Source organism: Oryctolagus cuniculus, chromosome 18, assembly GCF_051225735.1.
Source record: "Oryctolagus cuniculus isolate XC-2025 breed Fujian yellow rabbit chromosome 18, ASM5122573v1, whole genome shotgun sequence".
In the NCBI taxonomy this organism is placed as follows: domain Eukaryota; kingdom Metazoa; phylum Chordata; class Mammalia; order Lagomorpha; family Leporidae; genus Oryctolagus; species Oryctolagus cuniculus.
The window spans coordinates 1,459,186-1,478,952 of NC_142884.1; the positions used below are offsets into that span (position 1 = coordinate 1,459,186).

Below are 19,767 nucleotides of genomic sequence, written 5' to 3' on the forward strand. Positions count from 1 at the left end.
AGTTTTCTCAAGAAGTTTAGGTTTTATAGCCCTGAACTTTCAACCAGAGCACTCATCATGTTCCCTTCCAGTTTCACATCCTTGCAATCTCTGCATATCTCTCAGGATTATCCTCTGTGCCATGAGGCTGCACACATATTTCTAACTTAAAGTCTTTCCAGGCAACTTGTGCAATGTAAGGAGCACCTGAATAAAACCATGCTTCACAAATATTTAAGATCATCTGTGATTATTCATAGTACAAAATACAAGAATTCCCTTAAATCTTTAAACAACAACAAAAAAATCTTCCTGTCATTACTCTATTTTGAAATTTCCAGAAATTCATCGGTGTAGAAACTAACATGGTTGCATTGCATGTTCACTGCCTCAGAGTACACACAGTGTTGATTTTCAGGCCTGTTTGTAAGATCCCTGTGGACAGGGACAGTACTACCCATGCTTGCTTTGACATTATAAATCAGTAGCACTTAAGAGTCCCTGAAGTTTAGCAATTGTTGAAATCAGTAACTGAAGTCCAGAGAATAGACTCATGGCACAGCAACCGGATTGGGAAAACTTGTTCTCCTCGGCAAGCAGGCAGAGCAAAACTGATGTACACGGGTGTCACTGATGATGAGCACGAAAGGAGCGAATGCCACAAAACACGATGACACAAGCACAGAGCTGTTCACCATCCACTGGCCAGGGTTTGCCACTAAAGTCATCCAAACGGTCATGATGGTGTAGACTGAGTAAAAAGCGAAAAACGAGCTCACCAGGATCATGACGGTCCATGTGGCCCTGGCCTCGGGGGAGGGTCTGGAAGAGCGTCTGTGGCTATGGATGTGCTGGACCTGCTTCTTGTGTCTGTGTAAGACAAAGACCACAGTACCACTAGCCCAGAGCATGAAGGCCAAACTCATAAAATCGGGGGAAAAATATATGACAGTGTACACTGAGCTGTTCTCTGGCATTGTCCAGGAACAGTATGCAGAGCTATTTCCCCCCCGGCGGCTTTTGCTATCCAGTGGGCCATTCACTATTACAAGAATACATGTGCTTAGCAGGAGATGTGGGATCCAGCAGAGGAAACAGCAGAAGCCAATGAACTTCAGGGATCTGAATCTGAATGCCATCCACTTGCACACACTGGAGTCAATCTTAATGGCCTGGAATCCATTGAGGAGGCAGACAGTGCTGAAGGAAACCCCCGTGGCTAGCCTGTGACTATAAAACACAAGTTTACATCCAGTGTCATCCAGGAAATATTTCAATCCAAAAGCTGCCATTGTTTGAGGTATTCCTTTGGAGAAAAGGACCAAAGAATTGGCTAAGGTCAGCTGGTTCAGAATCAGGTCTGTGGGTCTCAACTTGTGACCAGTGAGCAAGGTGAAATTATAAAAACAAAGAAGGAAGAGATTCCCCAGGATCCCAACTGCAGTTTGAATGAAGAAGACAATCCCTATTTCCAACTTTCCAGAAGCCATTGCTTCCAAACCTAGGAGATGCTAACTTTAATTGCAGTCAGAGAAGTCAGTAGAGATAAAAGGAAAAAAATGTCTTTCCATCACTGGAGACAGTTTTCAGCGTTGGTTCTTATCTGAATTATATTTTCTCACTTTAACCAGGAATTAAAATTTTGTACTTACAGAGCTGGTGCTGTAGCGAGTAAACTTCCATCTGAAGCGCCAGCATCCCATATTGAGACCTGGCTACTCCACTTCCAATCCAGGTCTCTGCTATGGCCTAGGAAAGCAGTGGAAGATGGCCCAAGTCCTCGGCCCCTCCACCCACATGGGAGACTTGAAAGAAGCTCCTGGCTCCTGGCTTCTGATCAGCCCAGCTCTGATCAGCTCGTTGCGACCATTTGGGGAGTGAACCAGCGGATGAAAGGTCTCTCTCTCTCTCTCTCTGGCTCTTGCCTCTGCCTCTCTGTAACTCTACCTTCCAAATAAATTTTAAAAAGAAAAAGAACATAAACAGTCTTTAGAAAAAAAGATTTTGTGCTTATCTGTGCAAAGACAACTCAAGGAGATCTGCACTGGAAACAGCTTGAGTACTCTGTGGGAAAGCCACCAAGTGAATGCAGGTGCAGCGGTGTTACAGCTCTCTACAGCTCAGCGTAAGGGACACAGATGCCTGCGTCCGACTCAGGATACCACAATCACACTAGTTGAATGTTTCAATGTGGTTGATATATTAGGGAACACAAGAAGCACAAAGGAAAAAGTGTATGTATGCTCATATGGGATATCATTCATAACAAAGAGTAGAAAGCTGCATTCAGTGGAACCAGTTTAAAGGAATACCCACACAGCCACAAGGTCTCTACAACAGACCTCAATTCATTGTGTCTTGGAACCCACATCACTGACAGGTGGTGTTACAACTCTGTCTCATTTTATGTACACCGTCTTCCACCACTTCACAATGACATATGAGCCGTAACTATGACTCCCACTCCACAACAAACTTCCAGCCTTTTTAAGGATACCCCAGAAGCCCCAGCTTATTTTCAGGGGAAACATAATTTAATTACCAAAGGAATAGTGATTCCAAAGACTTGAAGCTCAACTTGTTTGTTAAAAATAAGAAACTGAAGCAGGCATTTAGCCCAGCAGTTAAGATGCCTGCATCTTGCTCTGGAGTACCTGGGTTTACAACTTAGAGACATGCTGTTAAGGACTGCATTTACTACCATATGCCCCAGCATAAAATAGAACAAAATGCACTAAACACACACCAGAGAGTATCACACAGATATGAAACTTTATTCATTATCTTACTACTCCCACATTCCTATGCCCTAAAGCCTTTAGCATGGATGCTACTGGGACTTTGTGCTTAGTAAGGGACAAATTAAGAGATGTTTGAGAAGAATTGATCTGGAGGTGAGAGGGGAGATGTCAGGCAGTGGTGTGGCATTTGGACGACAGTGGTGAGAAGGCTACAGATTCCTCCATAAACATCTTGTCCAGACCTGTTTGCTTCTAACAATTATCTATCTAGTTAATTAGCTAGATACCATCTACAAATGGCTTTTTAGTGACTTTTAAAAACATTTCTCACGTACTTTTTTAAATTCTAAGAATGGAATATTTCCCCCTCCACCTAGCCCTCTTTCTTTTTTCTTTCTTTTTTAGTTTTTGAGATAAAATTTTTACTGATATTAATCAAGGGCTTACTGCTCCATTGCAAACACAGTTTTGTCAAATTCTGTTTTATATTTTTGTCAAGCCAATGGTTAAGATTATAATACTATAGTTTTAATGATCTGCAATTATTTTGAAATTTACTGCATATGGGTAAAGTGATCATCTTTCCATCTGATTATTGTTTACAAGTGATTTCTAATTCCAGCCTCAGAAGGCTGTTTTTTTTTTAAAGAAGAAAATATTCCTGAATTTCCAGAGGTAAATTCTAAGAATCTGTAGTTATCTGAAAAACATATGCTACTTACAAAGTGTAGAGTTGTCTGTGGACAGAGGGTGCCAGGACAGAATCTGTGCAGGTGCGGAGAGTGAGTCCCTGTACCTGAGATAAAAGTTTGGGATTCTATGATCTCATCTGCTTTCTCAAAAGTGATTATCACTTCACCTGCAATTGTAGTTACAATGAGTGCACAGGGAGTTGAGATTAACTCTGAGATAGTGTGTGAATGATGCAAGTTCCCAAAACCTATTAAAAGTGAATAATGAAGATATACAAAGGAAAGGCAGAAAAACACCAGGGGAAACTTACTTTTGATACAAACAAATAGAATCCCAGTAGAAGATGAGCAGATCTAGACACAGATCTAATATGTGGGAGAAGGAAACTGAAGAACCTACCTAGCCAAGGTTTTTTTTTTTTTTTGTGAATTCAAAAGTTTGTTCCAAATTATGATTCTTCTCAATTTTTTTTATAAAGATGTTATTTGTTTATTTGAAAGTCAGAGTTACACAGAGAGAAGAGAGGCAGAGAGAGAGAGGGAGAGGAAGAGGGGGAGGGGGAGGGGGAGGGGGAGGGGGAGGGGGAGGGAGGTCGGTCCTCCATCAGCTGGTTCACTCCCCAATTGGCCACAACGGCCAGAGCTGCACCGAGCCGAAGCCAGGAGCTTCTTCCGGGTCTCCCATGTAGGTGCAGGGGCCCAAGGACTTGGGCCATCTTCTACTGCTTTCCCAGGCCACAGCAGAGAGCTGGATGGAAGTGGAGCAGCCGGGTCCTGAACCGGTGACCATATGGGATGTTAATCTGCTGCGCCACCGCGCCAGCCCCCCCCCCCCATTATGATTCTTTTCTATTCCAGAGAGCATTGAGGGTAGTGAAACAAGAGAGAATAAGTCAGCAGAGTTAGAAAGAGTATCTATAATGGTGTAAATTAACTTTAAGTCTGTATTGTCATATTTGTTAGGTATTTCAATAAATGTTTTTATATAACCTACATATTTCAGGCACATTGCAAGATACATGGGATAGATACATCAGTCTATGAAGCATAAAAATTAATCTGTCCTCATATGCTCAGCTATAATGGACTGAAATCAACAATAAGTAATTTATTTACATTACTAAGTAGTCTAATAAACTACAAGCTGCTATGGTAAATAGAGAAGACAAGTAGAATACAGCTGATTAAGTCAAGGACCATGACTGGCTGGGTCAGGAAACTGAACATCCATGTTTGGAGTCACAATGAACATATTTGAATAAATATATTAAACAGTTGTGGAAAGAAACTTTTATTTCTTAATTGCAATACTTTTTTTATGTGAAATATCTTGCCTTTTGACACTAAGTAGAAGCTCCAGTATAATAATAAATAAGAGTGCAAAAGGCAATCACCCTCTTAAAATTCACCATGAGTTGTAAGGACAGTACTTTCCATGAGTACTGGCAAGTGTATATGTCATGTAACCACTACCACAACTGTGATCCAGAACATTCCAATCACTTCATACTGTTCCATTGTGCCCTCATCCCCAACTCTAGCAGCTGTTGATCTGCATTCCATCATTCTACATCTAGGTCTCTATATGCTGACTCAGACCATTTATAAACACCTGTGTCTGACTTTCACTTGGTGTAACACCTTTACCATCTATTCATGCTGTCACTTATATCAGTAAGTTCAATTTTTCATATCGTTGTGTAGATTCCATTTTGTGCATGTTTAACCAAAATAAATTTGACCTAAACCAGCTGCATAATTGAATGATAGCGGCCAATGTACATGGCTAATGGTAACCTAGCTTGATGAGCAAAGAAACTGTAACTGAACCTATGGACATACTCTTGTATCCAAGCAAGTGAACCTCAGCCAAACACAGCAGCTGACCCTCCAGTCAATCTGAGGCTGAGAGCTGCGTGGGAGACTCAGAAGCTCTTGGCTCCTGGCTTCAGATTGGCCCACCTCTGGCTGTTGTAGCCATTTCAGGAGTGAACTAGCAGATGGAAGACCTATCTGTCTCTCCCTCTGTCTGCCCATTACTCTCTGAAATAAATAAATACAATATTTAAAAAACAAACAAAAAAAAGGCAGATTGAGGGGGTTGTGGGGACATTTGACCTGACAGCTGATAGCAATCCTTCAGCTTGTTAGAGTCTCTAGATTGAACAGCAAGGGATTTTCATTCCCTGGAGAGGCAGGGACAATGCCTTCTCCAGTATCAAGCGGACATAAAAAACAGACCTTCCTCCCTCCAGCTCCTCTAAAGAGTAAGGGAGGAAAATCTGAGGGTGGAAGTGATACGGCATAGGCAGGGAGTCACTGAGGGACAAGGGAGCTGGGAGGTCTCCAGCAGTCTCTGCACCTTGGTCCTGAAGTGCGAGAACTCTAGCGCCTCCCACGCCCAGTCAACGCCCTCACTTTCCCATGAGGCATCTAGGACTCCTACACCGTGAACTCACCATGACGAATGTGCACTTACTGAGCTCCACACAGAGATGCTGGAAGACCTTCCTAAGGATCACGTGCACCCAATGGGTATATTCGGTTAGGGCCCTAGCCTCTATCCAATAAAGAGGGCAACTATATTGGGGTGCAGCACATTTCTCTCCCTGTGGGGCTGCCCATAGTCACTTCTGAGTGTGCACTCTCTCTTTAATCTCCTTAAATAAATCCTGCTCCCATCTTTGCACTTCAAATTCTCTCATGCAGAGATGAGAACTTTGGAATAAATACTGCTGGGGACTTCCTTCCCCCCAACAATAACAAAGCAGTCTAATGGGTCCCTTTACATGACGGTGAGCACTCCGGACTCTGAATCCAGTGATACACACTGTGGCACCTTGCTGGCTGGTAGAGACAGATGCTTCTGCAATGGGCATTAGTAATGACGTAACTGGCAAAAACTCCAGGCAAGTCTAAAAGTACAACATACATCACAGATTCTCACATACTACAGTTTGTCCCTCAAAGTTTCATGACCCCAAATATGGCAGCTTCGATAGTGAATTCTTTAAAACATGGGATGGGGACATTTAGTTGCATCTTGGATGCAACTTATAGGCATCTGGGGTAAACAAAGTCATTAAAACAACATATCTATCTGACACCTTTCTGGAACATCTCTTACGAACATTATTATTATTTTTTTAACTCAAGGTGTATTTTGATTAGCTACAAGCCACTTCTTTGTATACAACCCTTCTGTCTTGCCTCATGGTAGAGATATACATGTAACCCAAGACAATGCCTCTGTCTATAAGCCACCCCAGTAAATTACACACTATGCAATCATGGATTTGTCAACTCCCCACCCCCCCCTTTTGTTTGTCTCAAAGCACCTGCTGCTTTTGGCAGCCAGTTTTCAAGTATTGGGTCTTTTATAAAATATGGAATTAATACACATATACCTCATACCTACCACAAATCTCCCTGATGTGAATTTTTGCATGTATGAAGTTCAATTAATTTCTGGCCAAGCTCTCCCTCACAAAGGCTCATCTCCAAAGCTTTTTTCTGTGGACTAATATGCTGAACAAGCAAAGGGCACATTGCCTGCACTGCTAAGGTCTTTCCCCAGTGTGAACTTAAGTGCTAAATTAGATTACAAAAATGATGCAGACTTTACAAACATCGACTGAAGTCACAACATACTCCTGCATGTGGAGTTGTCTTAGAAATTCTAAATGGGGCTGGCACTGTGGCATAGTAGGTAAAGCCACTGCCTGCAGCACTGTCATCTCATATGGGTGCAGCTTTGGGTCCCAGATGCTCCATTTCCAATCCAGCTCCCCGCTAGTGGCCTGGGAAAGCAGCGGAGGATGGCCCAAGTGCGTGGGCACCTGCACCCATGTTGAAGACCTGGAAGAAGCTCCTGGCTCCTGATCAGCCCAGCTCTGGCCACGGCAGCCATTTGGGGAGTGAACCAGCAGATGGAAGACCTCTCTTTCTCTCTGCCTCTCAAATAAATAAATAAATCTTAAAAAAAAAAAAAAAAGAACCCATGCATGCACAACCAACTTCTTTAAAAAAAAAGAGAAATTCTCACATTGACTACACTCATAATAAGGTATTTCTCCAATGTAAACGCTGATGTTTAATGAATGTGGTGTTGTGCCTGACTCCCTACATTTACTGCACTCATAAGGTGTGTCTCCAAGATGGATTTTCTGGTGCTGAAACACACAGAACTTTAAGAACGAAAGAACTTAAGAACGAAAGAACGAAAGAACGAAAGGAAGGAAGGAAGGAAGGAAGGAAGGCAGGCTTATTTTATTTGAAAGGTAAAGTGACAAGGGAAGGAGGAATGTAGAGAGGGAGATTGATCTTCCACCCTCTAGTCCATTCTCCAAAACGGCTGCAACAGCTGGGGCTGAGCCTGGCCAAGACAGGATCCAGGAATTCCACCAAGGTTCCCATGTGGGTGACAGAGACTCAAATACTCAAAGCCATCATCTGCTGCTTTCAAGATACATTACCAGAGAGGTGATCAGAAGCAGAGAGACCAGAACAGAAACCAAGACTCAGTATGGGATGTGGGTGCCCTAAGCGAGAGCTTTGCCCCACCTGCCCCTGGACGGGACTTTCTAACAAAGCACTTCTTATATTCAATGCTTACCTAATGCCCTGGGCTAGTATGAATTCTCAGGTGACCAATAAGGCTAGGTCTCTCTCTGTGTAAAGAATTCTGCACTTTATTGTGCATTCATAATCCTTCTGTCCAGTTTGGATTTTCCGGTGAACAAGATGTGATCTTCCAGCAAAGTTTCTCACATTCTTTGCACACATAAAAGACCTTTCTAGAGTGCTGATTTTTCTGGTGTTCAACAAATCTGTTTGTACCGAATGCTGAAGGTTTTCCCACCTTCACTGCACTTTTAATCATGTGCCCCACTTTGAAAGGCCTCTGCACACTTGGTGTCCCTGTGCAGCTCCAACCTCTGTGAAGGGATGGTGATGGCAGGTCTGCGCTGGCAGTAAAGTTAAAGTCCTTCTCATCTTACCAGACTTGGAGGTCCTCTCAGCCCCGTGAACTCTGTGGTTTGTCACCAAAGACTGCCTTCTGGACACTGTCTCTCTCCTTTGGGACTTCTGGTACTTGTGAAGATTTGTCCAATGCATGTATAGCTCTTCATCAGAATGTGTTCCATGGGGCTAGACTACGCATAGAATGTCTTTCAAGAGTAGGCACATGGGGTCAGCACTGTGGCATAGCAGGAAAAGCCACCACCTGCAGTGTCGGCATCCTATATGTGTACCAGTTCGAGTCCTAGCTGCTCCACTTCTGACAAGCTCTCTGCTGTAGCCTTGGGAAAGCGGTAGAGGATGGCCCAAGTCCTTGGGCCCTTGCACCCATGTGGGAGACCCCAAAGAAGCTCCGGGCTTTGGATCAGCACAGCTCCGGCTGTTGCAGCCACTTGGGGAGTGAACCAGCAGTTGGAAGACCTTTCTGTCTCTCTGCCTCTGCCTCTCTGTAAGTCTGCCTTTCAAAAAAATAAATAAATCTTTAAAAATAAATTAAAAAAAAAGAGTAGGCACATGTCTCAGAGGGCTTGGTGTTCTGGGTGATCACACATGGCTCTGGAGTTGAGACCTGTGATCCTTGCATAGAGAAACATTGCTCAGAAGATACTTCTCATCTTTGTTTCTAAACCAACAGTCCATAAGCACAGAGATGCCCGTGAAGTGCATGTTGACTTACTAAGAGGAGGCAGCCCCAGCATAAATCAGACATGGACATAGTGCACAGGATGTCAGAGAAGCAGTGGGGACTAAGTCAGTGAGAGGAGGATTTGCTAAGGCAGCGCTTGGCCTGGCAAGCTGCAAGGAGTGGGTCGTGGTTTAAAATACACTCTACTGCTTCAGGACATAGCTGCTGGGGACTGGTGAAGAGTATGTAGAAGGCTATATCCACACCCAGAGATAACTGATTGTGATAGAACAGATGGTATCCAAGGACTACTAAGGAACACTGGTAGATCTTGGAACATTTCAAGTAAAGATTCTATGAGGGAAGGACCCCACAAAGGTAAAAATGAAAGGGAGTATGTGAGAGATCAAGGCGAGACAGTTAGGGTCAAAAGGGAGCCAGGAATGGAAGTCAGTAGAGATGAAAATAGGAAAGGAAGAAGTGAAGAGGATCCACTGGCCCTACATCAAACAACGGTGTGCACAGTAGAGGTTCTCAGTGTGACTTGAACCCAGCTCTGAATCAGATCCATTCTTAGCTCCCAGGCACAACAGCTATGTCCCTCTGAACTCTTCCTGCCATTTGTGGAAAAATGTCCACCATGTCAGGAATCCAGGGCCCTACAAGTACTCAAAGTGAGCTACTGTGTGAGACCAGGAAGAAGCCTCTCTCTTTCTCAACTGGAAAGAGCACAGACAGCATGTACCCAGAGAAATCCATCCCACATCCTAAAATTAAAGGAACTTCAGGTGAAGGTCTTGTAGAAAACCTACAGTGGTCCCACAAGATGTGAGCCAGGAAGAGCTCCCAAATTATTAGAACAGGCAGCCACTAGGACGAATCATCAAGAGGAAGAGGAGAGAGGGCTGGTGCTGTGGTACAGCAGGTTAACCCGCTGTTTGCAATGCTGGCATCCTATCCTGGAGTGCCACTTCAATCCTGGCTGCTCCGCTTCTGAGCCAGCTCCCTGCTAACATGCCTGGGAAAGCAGCAGAGGATGACCCACGTGTGTGGGCTCCTGTACAAGAACTGTCTCCAAAACAAATAAACTTGGGATCATCCTTTTCCCGTAAGTCCCTGGGGTCATTCACACACACTTCCTCCTGCTTGCACACCACTCTGATGGCAACCCCTTCACACTTCTAACCCCTTCATGCTCACAACTCCACTCACTCTCTTAGCCCACCCCACAGGCATTTCTTTGTGGCCTCCAATATGCCTCTATGAAGAGGAATACAGGCAGTCTATGCCAGATTCAAGCAGAATCCTAATCTGTCCCTGTCTTTCCCAAGATGTCAAAGTATGCTACCGTCTGGGGAATCCCAAAGCCCTGTTTTGAGGATGTCCTTATCCAGCCCTGTTTCTTGCTTTAACCTCGGCCACCCAAATGTATGTGGGAACCTCACAATTCTCCTCGTAGAGGAAATACGGCCACAATCAGAGACAAAGAAGAGCAACCCCTCCTCCCAACACAGACCTTGAAAAGTGGTTGCTCGCAATTAACTAGTGAAGTAGCTGCCACTGTGATCTTGTCTAGGGAAAGAAGACGTCCTAAGTTCTGCTTCTGTGAACTCCAGTCGTAAATCTGTCCTAATAAATCTGCCCCGGTATCTCTTTTACAAACATATCAGGCCCCACCGGCCATTGGAGTGTGGTCCTAGGTCACGTAGGCTGCAGTTCAAACCCAGCAATGCTGTAACAGCTAAGGTCTAATGCTAATGAACCTATAAATACTGTTAAGACACAGGATTGTTGCTCAGTTCTCAGGAGATGATTCCAGCTGAGCCCGCTGGTGGTAATAAAGTGCTTGGATCCTCCACTGTCTCTGGTGCCTGTTTGATGGAGGGAGTTCTCCCGTCCCAGGTTTCTGTAACTTCCTAACCTCCAGTGAACTCCACATCTTGACAAGCTCCCGCCTTCTGTATTGCACATGATGTCCCATAACCACAACCTACTATCTTCTCCTAAACCTAATCCAAAGTTCAGCTGCACTCAGTTCCATGTCCTCACTACCATTCGAGGCCTAGCAAAACTCCTAGATACTCCTACTTTCCCTCAAAGTAGTCTAACAGCCCAAATCAAAGAGCCCAGGCCCACGGAAACCTGGCGTGCAGAGGGAGAAAGCCCACTCCGCGCTCACTGCCATCTGACCATGCGGTGCCCACGCCTTGGCACCCTGCTCACGTCCACTTTCCTCTTGAAAGCACTTACACTTCGCCAGCCCCCCCCCCCCCCAAGCACAGACCCCCATGGACACGCTGCTTCTTCGTTTGTCTTTGCGACGGCCACCACCACTGCCCCGGTGCCCTACTGTGAGAACCCGTCCTCAGCCACCTCCTTACCTTTCTTGGCCTCCTAACACCATCATCATCAAACTGAAGAGGCCCCACACTTCGAGTCTCTCTCCGAGACGCATCCTGGCCCACACCACAAACGCCCCCATAAGTCACCAAGGTCCACAGCAGTGGCCCCTCACAGGTGTTTCTGCCTCATCCCAACATCCTGTTCTTCCCAGCTTTAAACTTCTACCTTGGACAGGCCCCTCCCATGAAACCTGTCTTCAATGGTTCCAGCTCCCCTCTGACACCCAAGGCTGACCATTGCCTCAGGTGTCCCCAAGGCTGCACACTCAGCATCGCCTACAGGTGCATGCACGTACCGGTCCAGGAGGGAAACTCTCCCTCACACTTGGCCGCAATGACTGGAATGGACACCACACACACACACACACACACACAGGAACGGACACCCCTTACACACACACACACATTGGAATGGACACTCCTCTCTCACACACACTGGAACAGACATCCCTCACACATACATGCACACACCAGAACGGACACCCCTCTAATACACACACACATTGGAACGGACACCCCTCACACACACACGCACACACTGAACGGACACCCCTCTCATACACACACACACACACACACACACACTGGAACAGACACCCCTCACACTCACACTGGAATGGACACCCCTCTCACACACACACACGGAACGGACACCCCTCTCATACACACACACACACACTGGAACGGACACCCCTCTTACACACACACACACTGGAACGGACACCCCTCTCACACACACACACACACACACACTGGAACGGACACCCGTCTCACACACACACACTGGAACGGACACCCCTCTTACACACACACAAACACACAGGAACAGAAACCCCTCTTACACACACACACACTGGAACGGACACCCCTCTCTCACACACACACATTAGAACGCCCCTCTCTTCTGGACGCAGAGGTCCGAAATGCAGAGCACGGGCAGGTACCACGCGCTACGGCTCTGACCCGAGGGTCAGGGCTCACAGCACCCACCCGAGTCCAGATCACGCGCGGGGCCCCAGGAAGAGCGCGGCAGGAAGCGGCAGGTGCCTAACACGGAAACCAGGGCGCCGACCCTAGCGCAGCTCAGTCAGGCCTCAGGCTCACCTCTGAGCAGCGGGAACAACGCCTCTTCTCGCGCGTTTCCGCGCATGACCTCGGTCCAGAACCAGCGTTCCACATCCCCTGAGAAAATGAAACACACCGCCGAATTCCGAAAACCTCTACCACGGGGAGAGCCGGAAGTCCCGCCCCCACGCGCTGCCCGCGCACGTAAGCAGCCCTCCCACGCTTTCATTGGCTCAAGCCTGGGCGCTGCACGCCGCACAGAATGTTGGGTAACATCGTTTCCGCCGAGTTTCCGCCGGACCCGTCTCAGAGCGTTGGGCGATCGTTGGTTGGATGAGGGCTCCGAAGGGTTGCAGGAAATGGAATTCAAAATACCCGGGGCGGGGGGCGTGGCTTCTCGTCCTAAAGGAGGCGTATCCAGATTTCCCAGAGTGCACGCTAGGGACCTCTTATTTTAGACTGGGTTTTAGGCCGTGTCCTCCGGGGCTGCACAACCGAAGGAGCAAACCGTACGGTGATGGCACTCTGCGTCCACTCAGCTGTCAGATTTTCCTGCTTTCCGAATGCGCGTAGCCTGAAGCTCTGGCCTCCATTGTGTTTTGTCAAGAACAACAAAGATGTTTCCAACAGGTCCTTGGCAGGGAAGATACAGAGGGATGACAAAAGGCAACGAAGGAGCCGGCGCTAAAGCCGCCGCATGCTGGACCGACATCCCTTCTGGGCTCCAGTTCAAGTCCTGGCTGCTCCACTTCCGATCCAGCGCTCTGCTGTGGCCCGGGGAAAGCAGTGGAGGATGGCCCAAGCCCTGCGTCCCCGTGGGAGACCTGGAAGAACTGGTGGCCAGGCATTGTAGATTACCCTAAATGGGTCCTTCCCTCTTCCTGGAATTAGTGGTGGAATCAAGATCTCCCCATGGTGAGGACAATAGGGTCCTAACCCTGGCTGTTGCAACCATCTCCGGGGTGAACCAACAGATGGAGGATCTCTCAATCTTTCTCTCTCCCTACTCTCCTCCCTCTAATCCTGAATTTTAAAATAAATTAATTAAAAAATAATAAAGGGAGGCTAACAGGAGAGTCAAAGAGGATCTCGTCAGTCTTCTTGTGTCTATGCAGGAAGTACCTATTAAGTCAATACAAACTACCCAAAGGCACAATCAAATAAGAGATACCTTAAGGAATTAAAAAAAAGTTGGAGAGCCAGTGCTGTGGCACAACAGGTAAAGCCGCTGCCTGCAGTGCTGGAATCTCGTATGGGCGCCAGTTGCACATGTGGCCTGGGAAACATAAAATTCCAACTTTTTTTTAAGGTTTTTTTTTTTTTTTTAAAGAATCACTTTACTTGAAAGTCAAAGTTACACACAGAGAGAAGGAGAGGCGGGGGTGGGGGGGGAGAGAAAGTAGCTTTTAAAAATTTTTGAGGGCCAGTACCCTGCACAGTAGGTTAATCTGCCTGCAGCACCAGCATCCCAAATGAGTGCCAGTTCTAGTCCCAGCTGCTCCTCTTCTGAGCCAGCTCTCTGCTAAGGCCTGGGAAGGCAGTGGAAGATGGTCCAAGTGCTTGGGCTCCTGCACCCACTTGGGAGACCCAGAAGAAGCTCCTGGTTCGTGGCTTCAGATTGGCTCAGCTCCAGCCATTGCAGCCATCTGGGGAGTGAACCAGCAGATGGAAGACCTGTCTTTCCCTTTCTCTGTCTGTAGCTCTGTCTTCCAAAAAAATAAATAAAATCTTTACGTGTGTGTGTGTGTGTGTGTAAAGAACAAGAGACACAGAGATCTTTCATCCTTTGACTCATTTCCCATATGGCTGCCAACAGCCAGGTCTGGGCCAAGCAGAAGCCAGGAGCCAGAACTCTATCCTGGTATCACACATGGGTGGCAAAGGACCAAGAACTTGGGCCACCTTTCCTTGCCTTCCCAGGTGCATCAGCAGGAAGCTGGATCATAAGCAGAGCAGTTGGGACACAACTGGCACTCCAATATGTGACACGGGTGTCACAAGCAGCAGTCAAACCTGCTGTGAAGTGCTGGCCACAGAAAAATACTGAGACAGTGGATATGCTCATCATCACAACTTTCACAACTGATGCCTTAATTTTGAAACCAGGGTGATGTTTTCCATGTATATAAACATCAAAATATACGTATTTCATATGAGTACAGTGTTGATTGTATATCAGATATATTAGGTAAAAAGATTCTGCATAAAATGTGGATGTCCTATTCTTTTACATTGTGACATATAACAAAACTGTGTGTGTAGGTTAAGCCTCCTCCTGTGGCACTGGCATCCCACATGGTTGCCAGTTTGTGTCCTGGTTGATTCAGCTGTCTGCTTATGGCCTGGGAAAGCAGTATAAGGTGGCCCAAGTGCTTGGGCTCCTGCACCCATGTGGGAGATCCAGAAGAAGCTCCTGGCTCCTGGCTTCCTATCTGCCCACCTCCTAATGGCCATTGCAGCCATTTGGAGAGTGAACTAGCAAATGGAAGAAGACCTCTCTGTCTCTCCCTCTCTGTGTAACTCTACCTCTCAAATAAAAGATGACCATCCTCTCCCAATGTCTTAGGTCAGCTCTGAACCTGTAGTAACAAAAACTGGAGCCGATGAAGATGATCATGTCACGATTCATGAGGAATTATGGACAGGCCAGAAAAGACTCACTCCTATAGGACCCTCCTTCAGTCATGAAGTCCCTGCCAGTGCCACAGTAGTTTCAACAGCCTTGAAAAATATAAAAATACACCAAACCTAGTTTTTAGTGGCTCTGGTATCAACCTTGGCCACAGGAGACACACAGACCTGGAGGACTTGAGTACCTCTATACACACTTGTAAAACACAGCCCTAAGTACGATGACATTTTTGGATACCCTTTTACAAAAGTGTTTACTCATTCCACTCTAGTTTGGACTGGTTCCATCAACCCAACCACTGTTCCTGTATGTAACATGGTTCTCAAACTGCTGCTGTACATCTTGCAGCCAGGGACACACACCTACCTGATTTTTCACTTCAGGGCCTAGCAGATCATGAGACAGCCATCCCTATGCAATGCCAAAGAATATGGGACATCCATATTTACAAAGAACCCAACTCATGCTATTGCCATATGGCCTGGGACCATCAAACTGTCCCAGCCTCAAGCTGACGTGGAACTACAAACCTCCTTAGAATACAAGGCAAAAAGTTTGGGGCAGAAGTTCTTCATTTTCACAGGATAATTCTGAAGCAATAAATTGTGCCTAATGTGAATTGAGAGCTGTTCTTTGTCCTCCTGGTATTTCCTCTGGATCACACATAGGTGAGGGACTCAGAAAACCATCTTGAGGATTCCCAAGAGTAAATATACAGCTTAAACAATATGCCCCTTATCATCACAAAAACTTAACACAGGTGGTTACTGGGTTGGCTAGGTGACATGGAGAATGAAGAATTCATCGCAACCATCAAAAACCAACCCATAATACCCTTGAAAAATGAAAGTCTCTATAAGCCACCTGCAAAAGTAAGCTTGCAGCTTCTAACCATATCTGGTTGATGTCCACAACCAAACCAGATTAATGGAGTAGAAAAAACAGCTCAGAAAGAATCATATTTATGCTGACAAGAGTGGCAAAACCATTCATTTTCTAAAAGTGTCTTGAACAGATGGTGTTCAAAAAACTGGATATTGAATGAAGCTGAATCTTACCTTATACCATGTAAAAAAATGAACCCAACTAGATAAAATTATATGACCTAAAGCAATAAACCTCTTAGAAGAAAATAGAAAAAGGCTTCTTATCATTGGATTTACCAGTAATTTTTTGGACATGAATCCAAAACATAAGAAACATAAAATAAGTATGCGGGGTATGCATTTTAAAAATCTTGTTCCTAAAAGGGCATAATGATCACAGAAAAAAGAAAATATCTGAAAACCACATATCCAATAAAGGATTCATAGTCTTTAAGGCTTAAAGAACTCCTCCATCTCAACAACAAAAATCCTTTACAAATTACCCAGTTAAAAATAAATACTTTTCTACAAAGCACATACATAATTAGCCAAAAAAAAAAAAAAAAAGATGAAAAGATGTTCACCACCACTGTTAGGGAAAAGCAAATCAAAATCACAATGAGGTAACACCTCACATTCAAATAGCTACCATACATAATAATTTACTTAAGAGAATGAGAAAATAAAAGGTGAAGAGGATGATATGCAAAGTTGGAACCATTGCACTGTTGGTAGAAATGTAAAATAGTGCAGCTGCTTGGGGAATAGCACTTCAAAGAATTTAAAATGTAATTAACATATAATGTAGCAATTCCACTTCAGGGTACATACCTAAAAGTACTTCAACCAGGGTCTCCATGAGATATTTGTATATTAGTGCTAATAGTGGCATTATTTACAAAGGAAGAAAATGGAAACAACCCAAATGCCCTTTGATGGATGAGTGGGTACTTAAAAATAGTACATACGTAGAATGGAACCACTCAGTCTCAAAAGGACTGGAACTTCTGACCCATTCTACTACTGAAATGAACTTTGAAGACATTATGTGAAGGAAAATATGATACAAAGTAAGTCACAAAAAGACTAACACTTAATTTTTCTTACATAAGGCACCTGGTGTAGTAAAATACGCAAACAGGAGATAGGAGCTCAGTGCAGTAAGGAAAAAGGAATGTTTTCAGGGATGAAGATGTCTATATTTTCATTATGCATTATTAATGACAACAACACTACTGAACTGTACAATATGGTTAAGATGGTGATTTTGTCGCCTATATCATACAATTAAATTTCAAAATAGATACCAGAGCTAAATCAGAGATTTCTACCTATGTCTTCCTACATTCACTTTACCCAGAAGTTCTTTCTCTGGTGTGAACTTTTTGGTGTTGAGTAAGGTGGGAGTTTTGGTTAAAAACTCTCCCACAGGCTGGCGCTGTGGCTCACTAGGCTAATCCTCCGCCTTGCGGCACCGGCACACTGGGTTCTAGTCCCAGTCAGGGTGCTGGATTCTGTCCCGGTTGCCCCTCTTTCAGGCCAGCTCTCTGCTGTGGCCCGGGAGTGCAGTGGAGGATGGCCCAAGTGCTTGGGCCCTGCACCCCATGGGAGACCAGGATAAGTACCTGGCTCCTGCCATAGGATCAGCGTGGTGCGCCGGCCACAGTGGCCATTGGAGGGTGAACCAACGGCAAAAGAAGACCTTTCTCTTTGTCTCTCTCTCTCACTGTCCACTCTGCCTGTAAAAAAAAAAAAAAAAAAAAAAAAAAAACTCTCCCACATCCACTACACTCATAAGGCCTTTCTCCAGTGTGAATTCTCCAATGTTTAATGAGGCTAGAGTTGTACTTTTCCACATTCATGGCACTCATAAGGTTTTTCTCCAGTGTGAACTCTAATGACTACTGAGTATGGAGCTGTCCATAAAGAGTTTCCCACATTTCCTGCACTCAAAAGTTCATTCTCTGGTGTGAACTTTTTGATGTCAAATGAGGTGGGAATTTTGGCTAAAAACTCTCTCACACTTGCTGCATTCATAAGGCCTTTCTCCAATGTGATTTCTCCGATGCCTAATTTGATTCAAGTTGTGTCTAAAGAATTTTCCACATTCACTATACTCATAAGGCCTTTCTCCAGTGTGAACTCTCTGATGTGTATCAAATGTGGAGCGATACCTGAAGAATTTCGCACACTTGCTGCATTCATAAGGCCTTTATCCAGTGTGAACTCTCTGATGACTACTGAGTGTACAGCTGTCCATAAACAGTTTCCCACATTCGCTGCACTCATAAGGCCTTTCTCCAGAGTGAAGCCTCTGATATCTGTTCAGTGTGAAACAATACCTGAAGAATTTCCCACACTTGCTGCATTCATAAGGCTTTTCTCCAGTGTGAACTCTCTGATGAATGAGTATAGAGCTGTCCATAAAAAATTTCCCACATTCACTGCACTCATAAGGCCTTTCTCCAGTGTGAACATTCTGATGCCTAATGAGTGTGGAGCGGTATTTCAAGAATTTCCCACACTCACTGCATTCATAAAGTCTTTCTCCAGTGTGAACTCTCTGATGAATAAGAAGTGCGGAGCTGTCTGTGAAGAATTTCCCACATTCACTGCAACAATAAGGTTTATCGCCATTATGAACCTTTTGATGTCTGATGAGCGTAGAACATAAAGGACTTCCCACACTCAGTGCATCCATACGGCCGTTCTCCAGTATGGATTTTCCAATGACCAACAAGATGTGACTGTGTAAGGAAAGCCTTCCCACACTGGCTGCATCTGTAAGGCCTTGGCCTAGTGTGCAGTAGTTGGTGTTCAACAGCATCAGACGTTTGTGCAAAGAACCCCTCAGTGTGGATTTTCTGGTGCTGAACCAGGTGGGACTTTCTAACGAACACCTTCCTGCATTCAGTGCACTCGTAGGGCCGTTCTCCAGTGTGAATTTTCTGGTGTTCCAGCACACTGTATTTGAGGCTGAAGGCTTTCCCACACTCGGTACACTTGTAAGGCTTTTGACCAGTATGATTTCGCTGATGTTTAATGAGGTTGGAGTTGTACCTAAACAATTTCCCACACTGACTGCACTCATATGACCTTTCCCCAACGTGGGTTTTTTGGTGCTCAATAAACAGATGTTGATTGCAAAATTCTTCCCTGCATTCTCTGCAGTTGTGATGAGTTTTTCCACTTTGAAAGACCTCCCTGCCCTGCGTGTCCCTGTGCAGTTTCCACTCGCTGCAAGGGACTCGAACCAGCGCCCATATGGGATGGCGGCACTGCAGGCACGGCTTAATCCACTATGCCACAGTGCTGGCCCCAATTACATTCACTTCCAACTGCCTAGCTACATGTTCATATTTGGAAAGATTTAAGTTAATACGTATTTAAATCGATGTGTTTTATATATGAGTTGGGGGGGGGGGTGCCGAGCAGGCAGGGCAGCTACTGGTTTCCAGCACGGCCTGCCAGCTCGGTAACGGTCTTTAGAGTGGCTGCTGGGACCCCATGACTGGAAGGGAGGACATCAGAAAGCCTGGGTGTGGAATGGTTCATCCACCAGTCCAGCTGACCGTCCCCTTATCCCTCAGAAAGAGGCCCTGGGGTCTGCTGAGTACCCAGGATGGAGCCTGCACCACCTCACAACTGTCTGCACCCCAGGCCACCTCCTCCCGGCAGCCCGGACGCCCTCTGCAGACACATAGACCAGAACTCTCGTCCCCTGTCCCTTCAGGAGGGAGCAT

General features: G+C 45.5%; 2 protein-coding genes and 1 pseudogene across 2 annotated transcripts in view; all 3 read right to left on the reverse strand.

The window, feature by feature from the left end:
- The window catches only part of LOC100345379 (uncharacterized), a 42,586-nt gene extending 29,878 nt beyond the window's left edge, over positions 1-12,708 (reverse strand). The window contains exon 1 of the mRNA XM_089319985.1: positions 12,566-12,708. The gene's annotated coding sequence lies outside the window, so the exon portion shown is untranslated. The remainder of the gene's footprint in view (positions 1-12,565) is intronic.
- On the reverse strand, positions 531-1,469 carry ORYCUNV1R1612 (vomeronasal 1 receptor oryCunV1R1612). Its single transcript, NM_001167299.1, has one exon. It carries the CDS (start codon positions 1,467-1,469, stop codon positions 531-533), a length of 939 nt encoding a protein of 312 aa, NP_001160771.1.
- A 5,152-nt stretch (positions 12,709-17,860) lies between the features above and the next one.
- On the reverse strand, positions 17,861-19,767 carry LOC149120685 (uncharacterized; annotated as a pseudogene).